The 9,706-nt window shown below is 49.6% G+C and overlaps 1 protein-coding gene across 1 annotated transcript in view; it reads left to right on the forward strand.

Annotated features, from left to right (window-relative positions):
- The first annotated feature begins 118 nt into the window (after positions 1-118).
- The window catches only part of IGSF21 (immunoglobin superfamily member 21), a 61,749-nt gene continuing 52,161 nt past the window's right edge, over positions 119-9,706 (forward strand). Inside the window, exons 1-3 of the mRNA XM_058424275.1 lie at positions 119-283; positions 449-550; positions 609-716. Coding sequence (XP_058280258.1) covers positions 119-283; positions 449-550; positions 609-716 — 375 coding nt within the window. The remainder of the gene's footprint in view (positions 284-448; positions 551-608; positions 717-9,706) is intronic.

Consider the following 9,706-nt stretch of genomic DNA (forward strand, 5'->3'; position numbering starts at 1 on the left):
TCCGGAGCGCGACGGTGGCGGCTGAGCTGGGATTGTCCAAACCCCGCCTTGGATGCTGAAGGTGAAGGTGAAGGTGAAGGTGAAGGTGAAGGTGAAGGTGAAGGTGAAGGTGAAGGTGATGGTGAAGGTGATGGTGAAGGTGATGGTGAAGGTGAAGGTGATGGTGAAGGTGAAGGTGATGGTGAAGGTGAAGGTGAAGGTGAAGGTGAAGGTGAAGGTGAAGGTGATGGTGAAGGTGATGGTGAAGGTGAAGGTGATGGTGAAGGTGAAGGTGAAGGTGATGGTGAAGGTGAAGGTGATGGTGAAGGTGAAGGTGAAGGTGATGGTGAAGGTGAGGTGAAGGTGAAGGTGATGGTGATGGTGAAGGTGAGGTGAAGGTGAAGGTGAAGGCAAAGGTGAAGGTGAAGGTGATGGTGAAGGTGAAGGTGATGGTGAAGGTGAGGTGAAGGTGAAGGTGAAGGTGATGGTGATGGTGAAGGTGAAGGTGATGGTGAAGGTGAAGGTGATGGTGAAGGTGATGGTGAAGGTGAAGGTGATGGTGAAGGTGAAGGTGAGGTGAAGGTGATGGTGAAGGTGAAGGTGATGGTGAAGGTGATGGTGAGGTGAAGGTGAAGGTGATGGTGAAGGTGATGGTGAAGGTGAAGGTGATGGTGAAGGTGATGGTGAAGGTGATGGTGAAGGTGAAGGTGATGGTGAAGGTGAAGGTGAAGGTGAAGGTGAGGTGAAGGTGAAGGTGAAGGTGAAGGTGATGGTGAGGTGAAGGTGAGGTGAAGGTGAGGTGAAGGTGAAGGTGATGGTGAAGGTGAAGGTGAGGTGAAGGTGATGGTGAAGGTGATGGTGAAGGTGAGGTGAAGGTGAAGGTGAAGGTGAAGGTGAAGGTGAAGGTGAACGCACCTTGGCTTTCTCCTTCGGTGCCAGGACGGCCCCAAAAGCCAATTCCTGCCTTTTTTTTTTTCCATTTTTTCCTGCGGAATGCCTGGATCCCGCTGGCACCTGCAGGGAGGAAGTCAACTGGAAGGGAGGAATCAGCTGGAAGGGAGGAAAAGCTTGGATTGGGATGTGAGGCAGAAACCCAACGCTGCCGGTGCCAGGCCTGGAGCTGCCAAAACCGCTCCGCCCGGATCCGGCTTTGCGAAAAGCGCATTATTACACGGCTCTACGCAAGATACTCGCTATTTGTGTTACGTTGCATCGATTGGTAATGTTGCATTAACGTTTTGATATCGTGGTAAATGCAGTTTTGTCGTTAAAATGTAGTTTTTGTACAGCAGCTGCATGAAAATGTAAATCTTTCAGAGAAAAAAGAATTTATTGCTTCCTTATCAGAAGAGGCCAACTTCTCCTGCCTCGCTCAGCCTTGAAGACACCGTAGAAATTAAAGGGAAAAAAAAGTGAAGCCGACCAGAGAGAATTCTTTGTTTGAATGGAATTTATGCATCATGTATGAAATGTATGAATATTCAACAGGTGATTTTAAGAGATTTTAAGAGATTTTAAGAGATTTTAAGAGATTTTAAGAGATAATCCTTTGTTATCGGGGGTCCTTCTTCTGAGCTTTTTGCACCCAGACATCTGTAACTTTGTTTTTATTTTCTCCTATTGTCCTAACCTTAATTGTTCTTTTTTTTTTTTTTTCCCACTAATTCTATTTTTATAACAGTTTTATTTACCGTTAAACTTTCAAAATTTTAAAAACAAGTGATCCGTGTTTTTCACGTGTATGAATATTCCACAGGCGGTTGCTTTTAGGAGATAATCCTTTGTTAATGGGGTCTTTCTTCGGAGCTTTTTGCACCCAGACGTCTGTAACTTTGTTTTTATCTTCCTAACCCTAATTGTTCAATTTTTTTTTACTCTAATTCTATATTTATAACCGCTTTATTTACTATTAAACTTTCTAAATTTTAAAATGACCAGCGTTTTTCACGCGGCTCCTTCCCGGGAGGGTGGGATCCCATCCAGGCCCGGTTCGGGTTCTCCCGGATCCGGGAGGAGCAGAGAGGGACGCTGAGGTTTGGCTCCAGCCCAGCTCTCGTTAAAACCGAAGGAGCTTGGCAGAGTTTAAATCCGAAACTTGGACCAAACCGCCGTTTTCTCCCCTCAAAAGTACAATCAATTCCTTCCCTCTATAAATATCCTCTATAAATAGCGACGGGAAGAGGTTTTAACATTTTCCAAAGGCTCTTCTGGGGGGGAAGAAAAGCCGGGGAAAATTTGGGGCTAAACCCTTTTTATTTCCCCGCATCGGCTCAGCAAAGGCAGCGCCGCACCCCCTGAGCACCCCAGAAAAAACTCTTGGCTCTGCTCCGACAGCCTCGGCCTGGAAAAAAAAACCCTCGGGAATAAAGCGGGTTTTTATTCCCAGCGGGAAAAAAACCTCGGGAATAAAGCGGGTTTTTATTCGTCTGGAGGAGGCCGGGTCCGTAATGGGGTCAATGACTCGGCCGCGCTTCCCCCGGGCTTGGCGAGAACACGACAAATTGCCATTTCCTGAGACCTCCCGAGCGGGTCATTAGTGCCTAATTAGCGCCTAAACGCTCTCATTTGTCCTGCCCGTGTCAGCCACGGGCTGCCGCAGGAAAAGGCAGGGAAAGGGAGGAAAGGGAAATCCACAGGCTGCCGCAGGAAAAGGCAGGGAAAGGGAGGAAAGCCATAAACCGGAGGGGATTTGCCTTACTGCTTGGCAAAGAGGTTTAATCCTGGCCTGGCACGGGCTAAAGCCCAGCTTGGCTCTTCATTCCTAAAGCCAGACTTGGCCTTTTTTTATCCCTGGGCCCAGCTTAGCTCTTCCTTCTTAAAGCCTGACTTGGCCTTTTTCTCCAGAGGCCTTTCTTTCCTGAAGTCCGGTTTGACTCTTCCTTCCTCAATCCTGACTTGGCTCCTTCTTCCTTTCTAGATCCCCATTTGTCTTCTCCTTCCTAAAGTCTGACTTGGCCTTCTCCTTCCCAAAGCCTGGCTTGGCCTTTTCCTTCCCAAAACCCAACTTGGCCTGTTCTTTCCTAAAGTGGCTTGGCCTTTTCTTTCCTAAAGGCTGACTTGGCCTGTTCTTTCCTAAAGCCTGACTTGACCTGTTCTTTCCTAAAGCCTGACTTGACCTGTTCTTTCCTAAAGCCTGACTCGGCCTGTTCTTTCCCAAAGCCTGGCTTGGCCTTTTCCTTCCCAAAACCCAACTTGGCCTGTTCTTTCCTAAAGCCTGGCTTGACCTGTTCTTTCCTAAAGCCTGACTTGACCTGTTCTTTCCTAAAGCCTGACTCGGCCTGTTCTTTCCCAAAGCCTGGCTTGGCCTTTTCCTTCCCAAAACCCAACTTGGCCTGTTCTTTCCTAAAGCCTGGCTTGGCCTGTTCTTTCCTAAAGCCTGACTTGGCCTTTTCCTTCCCAAAATCCAACTTGGCCTGTTCTTTCCTAAAGCCTGGCTTGACCTGTTCTTTCCTAAAGCCTGGCTTGGCCTGTTCTTTCCTAAAGCCTGACTTGGCCTTTTCCTTCCCAAAACCCAACTTGGCCTGTTCTTTCCTAAAGCCTGACTCAGCCTGTTCTTTCCTAAAGCCTGACTCGGCCTGTTCTTTCCTAAAGCCTGGCTTGACCTGTTCTTTCCTAAAGCCTGGCTTGGCCTGTTCTTTCCTAAAGCCTGACTCGGCCTGTTCTTTCCTAAAGCCTGGCTTGACCTGTTCTTTCCTAAAGCCTGGCTTGGCCTTTCCCTCCCGAAGCCCCCAGCAAGGCTTGGCCCATCTCCTCGCTTCCTTCGCCACCTTTTCCCGAGGAAACGATGGAATTCCCATCCCTGGCGGAGTTCAAACCCCTTGGGGCCGTGCCGGGTTCACCTTTGGACTCCCCGACCTTGGAGATCTCTCCCGATTCCGTGATCTCTCTTCCCTTTGCTGGCTCAGGTTCCGCTCTCAGCTCCTCCCGCCCAAACCGCCTCCGGTTTAGGAATAAATTCCCAGGTTTTTGCGTTATCGGGATGGCAAATCGAGTTTTTCGGGGTGGATTTGGAACGTTACGATGGTTTTTTTCCCCTTCTTTTCCCTCCGGATTTTTTTTTTCCATCTCACTCCGAGCCCAGTTGTTGGTGACAACGCGATGACAGCGGCTCCGAAAAGAGGGGGAGGCGATGGAGGGAAAAAAAAAAAATCAGGGAAGAGGAGGGAGGGAGGCAGGGAAGGAGGTCGGGGAGGAACGAGGAGACGCAGAGATGCCGTGATTATCCCATCCCGCATCCGCCTCCCCCTTCCCCGGGAGATGGGATTCGTGTCCTCCCCCGCTTCTCCTGGCTTTCCCCGGGTTTATTTTTATGGATTTTACGGTGTTTCGTATTCATGCTTTTCCATAAATAAACCAGGAGCCATCCCAGCGCTGCGCGACGTGAGGGCGCGGGAGGGATCCGCGTGGATCCGGGATTGTCCCTTCCCCACGTCCAACCTGGAGCGCAAAGAACTCCGGGTTGGCTCCGGAACGAAGGCAAAACGGGTCTTTTCCCTAAAATAATGTGGAGTTTTCCTCTTTATTCTCCCCCCCAAGGTGAGGGTAAGGCCTTTGCAGGCTGAGATCATGAATTTTTAATTCCTGTGCAATTTGGGCCGGAGCCCGGCCGTGGAGAAAGGTTTTTGGGATGCAGGTTTTTTGGGATGCAGGTTTTTTGGGATGCGGTTTTCCATCCATGGGGCAAAGCGGGCCGGGATTCACGGTCGGATCCAGGAGTTGTTCTCCCCTCAGCTGTCAGCCGTGCTCCAGCTCTCATCCCATCCCAGGCCCTTCCTTTGGATTTTCGGGATCTCCTCTCCCCAAACCCCCATCCAGAGGCGTGGCCGCATCCCGAATTCCCAGCCAGAAGGAAAATCCTTCCCGTCCACGTTCCGATTCTGCGGAGGCCGGAGCTGAGATCGGACAGAGAAACCGGGGACAAATCCCGATTTTCATGAATTCCTTCTTTCCCTGCCTTTCCTCCCTTTCTGGCTCACCTTGAGCTCTCCCCACCCCCGGCTCTTCCCGAGGCACCTGGCTCCGGGATTATTTTTTTCCCATCCCTTTTTGGCAGCGCTCCCTCCTCCCGCACAAACGCAGCTCCTATAAATAACCGCGGCTCGTGCTCGCTCCCCCTTCCCTCCCTCCCTCCCTCCTTCCCTCGGATCCGTCTTCCCCTTTCTCCTTGTCTGTCCCTTCTCCTGCCGGGAGGAGCCGCCGGAAAATCCAGGAGCGGGGGGTCGAGCCTGTCCGTGTCCCCCTCCATCCCTGGAATCGGCGTGGGGGAATTTTTAATTGGATTTATGCGGCTTCCCTCCCCCTCAATCCCCTTCCCCGATCTCCCGTAGCTAATTCCCGGGTTTCCTTTTATCCTTCCCGATGGTCCCAAATTTTAGGCCGCTCCCTAAAAATTCCACCCCCCCCCCGTGGCCACACCTGGGTGTTTCCAGCCCCGAAATATCCCTAAATCTGGAAATGCCGGTGGTGATGTTTTCCAGCTTTTTTTGGGGGGGCGTGACGGTGTTTGGAATGGGTTGGGAAGGAGTGGATTAGGAACAGGGTCCTTTGACCCATGGGAATGTGGAATTCCAGAAAGAATTCCAGTGTCAGGGTGAGCACAACGCTCCGAAAAGTCGAAATCATCCCCGTGGAAGCGCCTGGATTTTTGGGAAAAGATAAAACTGAGCTCAACCCCGGGGGGATCCCGAAGGACAAATCCGGGTCGGGAGGGCAGAAACCACTCCGTGCGCGACCGAGGATGGATTTGGGATCCCCCCATCCCAGGGGACGGCAATTCCGGCTTGGACTTCGGGTTTTTTCCGGCGGGGAATTTGCCGGGAATTGGTGGCGGGGTCGGGATAATGAGATGCTGCTCACGCTCCCTAATGAAGTGCCGAAGGAAGTCGGCGCCGGCTCCCGGCAAATTAGATCGGGATTATTGGAGCAGCGAGAATGGGAAGGATCCGAGATGGGATCGGAGCGGGTGGGAAGGGCTGGAAGCGCCCACTGGCCTCGACTGCATTCCCTGGGAATGGAGAAATTATGGAAACCCCTCCCAAAAGCCTGGATCAGAGCTGGGGGGAGGGAAGGAATCGGTTTTTCCTGTGGAGCTGGGATGTGGGAATGGGATTCTCCAGAGCATCTCCAGCTCTCCGTGGGCTGCGTCTCCCCAGATCCGCTCCTGATCCCATTCCTGGATGGATTTTCTGACCCCGTTCCTTTGCAAAGGAGCTTTTCTTCCAATTCCCGGCTGGATTTTGTTCCGTGCTCCTTTCCAAGAGTTCCTTGGACGTGTTTGCATCCTCCAAATGTGGTGGTTTTGGGAATATGAGGGAAATGGGAATGCTGGAATCCTCCAAATGCTCGGCGTTTGGGAATGGGAGGGATCTGGGAGTGTTGGAATCCTCTAGAAGTGGCATTTTTGGGAATATGAGGGAAATGGGAATGTTGGAATCCTCCAAAAGTGGGGTTTTTTGGGGAATGTGAGGTTTAAGTGGGGATCATGGCCAAATTTCCCAGGAAAAAAAAAAAAAACCCCACGCATTTCCAATGGATTTTCCCCCAGTTTGGCCCAGTCCTTTGGATGTGTTTTCATCCTCCAAATGCGGAGTTTTTGGGAATATGAGGGAAATTGGAATGTTGGAATCCTCCAAAAGTGGGGTTTTTTTGGGAAGGTGAGGTTTAAGTTGGGATCATGCCCAAATTTCCCAGGAAAAATGCATTTCCAATGGAATTTCCCCCCAGTTTGGCCCAGTCCTTTGGATGTGTTTTCATCCTCCAAATGCGGAGTGTTTGGGAATATGAGGGAAATGGGAATGCTGGAATCCTCCAAAAGTGGGGTTTTTTTGGGAACATGAGGTTTAAGTGGGGCTCATGCTCAAATTTCCCAGGAAAAATGCATTTCCAATGGAATTTTCCCCCGGTTTGGCCCTTTCCCATTCTCATCCAAGCCCTGCTGGGATCGGGATGAGCCGGATCCGGCTGCTGGATTTTCCTGATTTTCCCATTCCAGCCAAATTTCCCAGTTGGACTTGGCTCCTTGCTCCTTTCCAAGAGGTCCTTGGGCCTCTGTATCCTCCAAATGCAGCATTTTTGGAGGTAGAAGGGATTTGGGAATGTTTGCATCCTCCAAAAATGGCATTTTTGGGAATACGACATTTAAGTTGGGATCATGCCCAAATTTCCCAGGAAAAAAAAAAAAAGCATTTCCAATGGAATTTCCCCCCAGTTTGGCCCAGTCCTTTGGATGTGTTTCCATCCTCCAAATGCGGAGGTTTTGGGAATATGAGGGAGATGGGAATGCTGGAATCCTCCAAAAGCTCCGCATTTGGGAATGGGAGGGATCTGGGAGTGTTGGAATCCTCCAAAAGTGTTTTTTTTGGGAACATGAAGTTTAAGTGGGGATCATGCCCAAATTTCCCAGGAAAAAAAAAAAAAAACATTTCCAACGGATTTTCCCCCAGTTTGGCCCAGTCCTTTGGATGTGTTTTCATCCCCCAAATGCGGAGTTTTTGGGAATATGAGGGAAATGGGAATGTTGGAATCCTCCAAAAGTGTTTTTTTTGGGGGGAAGGTGAAGTTTAAGTGGGGATCATGCCCAAATTTCCCAGGAAAAATGCATTTCCAATGGAATTTCCCCCCAGTTTGGCCCAGTCCTTTGGATGTGTTTCCATCCTCCAAATGCGGAGGTTTTGGGAATATGAGGGAGATGGGAATGCTGGAATCCTCCAAATGCTCCGCATTTGGGAATGGGAGGGATCTGGGAGTGTTGGAATCCTCCAAAAGTGGGTTTTTTTGGGAACATGAGGTTTAAGTTGGGATCATGCCCAAATTTCCCAGGAAAAATGCATTTCCAATGGAATTTCCCCCCAGTTTGGCCCAGTCCTTTGGATGTGTTTTCATCCTCCAAATATGGAGGTTTTGGGAATATGAGGGAAATGGGAATGTTGGAATCCTCCAAAAGTGGGGTTTTTTGGGGAACATGAGGTTTAAGTTGGGATCATGCTCAAATTTCCCAGGAAAAAAAAATGTATTTCCAATGGAATTTTCCCCCTGTTTGGCCCTTTCCCATTCTCATCCAAGCCCTGCTGGGATTGGGATGAGCCAGATCCGGCTGCTGGATTTTCCCGATTTTCCCATTCCAGCCAAAATTCCCAGTTGGACTTGGCTCCTTGCTCCTTTCCAAGAGGTCCTTGGGCCTCTGTATCCTCCAAATGCGGCGTTTTTGGGGATAGGAGGGATTTGGGAATGTTTGCATCCTCCAAAAATGGCATTTTTGGGAATACGACATTTAAGTTGGGATCATGTCCAAATTTCCCAGGAAAAAAACCACATTTCCAATGGATTTCCCCCCAGTTTGGCCCAGTCCTTTGGATGTGTTTTCATCCTCCAAATGCGGAGTGTTTGGGAATATGGGGGAAATGGGAATGCTGGAATCCTCCAAAAGCTCCGCATTTGGGAATGGGAGGGATCTGGGAGTGTTGGAATCCTCCAAAAGTGTTTTTTTTGGGAACATGAAGTTTAAGTGGGGATCATGCCCAAATTTCCCAGGAAAAAAAAAAAAAGCATTTCCAACGGATTTTCCCCCAGTTTGGCCCAGTCCTTTGGATGTGTTTTCATCCTCCAAATGCGGAATTTTTGGGAATATGAGGGAAATTGGAATGTTGGAATCCTCCAAAAGTGTTTTTTTTGGGGGGAAGGTGAAGTTTAAGTTGGGATCATGCCCAAATTTCCCAGGAAAAATGCATTTCCAATGGAATTTCCCCCCAGTTTGGCCCAGTCCTTTGGATGTGTTTTCATCCTCCAAATATGGAGGTTTTGGGAATATGAGGGAAATGGGAATGTTGGAATCCTCCAAAAGTGGGGTTTTTTTGGGAACATGAGGTTTAAGTGGGGTTCATGCTCAAATTTCCCAGGAAAAAAAAAATGCATTTCCAATGGAATTTTCCCCCGGTTTGGCCCTTTCCCATCCTCATCCAAGCCCTGCTGGGATCGGGATGAGCCGGATCCGGCTGCTGGATTTTCCCGATTTTCCCATCCCATCCGCAATCCCCTCAGCAAGGAGCCACCCAACAACGGAGCTCATTAAAAGCACGGAAAACACAAATTTAATTAAAGCCAACCTTGCCTTTACCAGGAAAATAAATCCGCCCTTTCCCATGGAACAATGGAATTTTTCCCCAGCCCTCCCCGTGCCGGGATTCCTCCCTCTTTTCATCCCTCTCCTTTATTATCCCTGGCTGGGAGCAGGCGCCTCCTGATTTCCATAAATTTGCATCAGGAATTGGGAGGGGGGAAAGGAGGAGGGGAGAGGGGGGGAAAAATAAAAAGCTGGAAAAATGAGATTTTCCAGCCTTGAGCTCGCTCCCAAGAAAGGCTGGAGGAGGGAAAAAGCAGGAAGGGGTGGGAAAGATCCTGGATTTTTAATATACGCCCCCAATCCCTGGTGGGGTTTTTTTGGGGGGGGGACAGAAAAGCATTCCCAAGCTTGGCAGAATTCCCGGTTTTTCCAAACGCAAAACCTAAAAAAAAAATCGGATCCGCGGGGCAGCCCCTAATTCCGGGGTTTTTGTGGGTTTTTCCCCCGGGAAGGATCCGGAATTTTCCGGCTTTTCCTCCCCCACTGGAAATTTTGGTTGTGAGCTTCCAGGTTGAGGGAAAAGCCTTTGGAGCACCTGAGGCCGAGCTTGGAGGATGGGATGGGGTAAAAATCCAGGATTTGGAAGCTCATTTTCCATCAGGATTGGCT

Source organism: Hirundo rustica, assembly GCF_015227805.2.
Source record: "Hirundo rustica isolate bHirRus1 chromosome 22 unlocalized genomic scaffold, bHirRus1.pri.v3 SUPER_22_unloc_1, whole genome shotgun sequence".
NCBI lineage: Eukaryota > Metazoa > Chordata > Aves > Passeriformes > Hirundinidae > Hirundo > Hirundo rustica.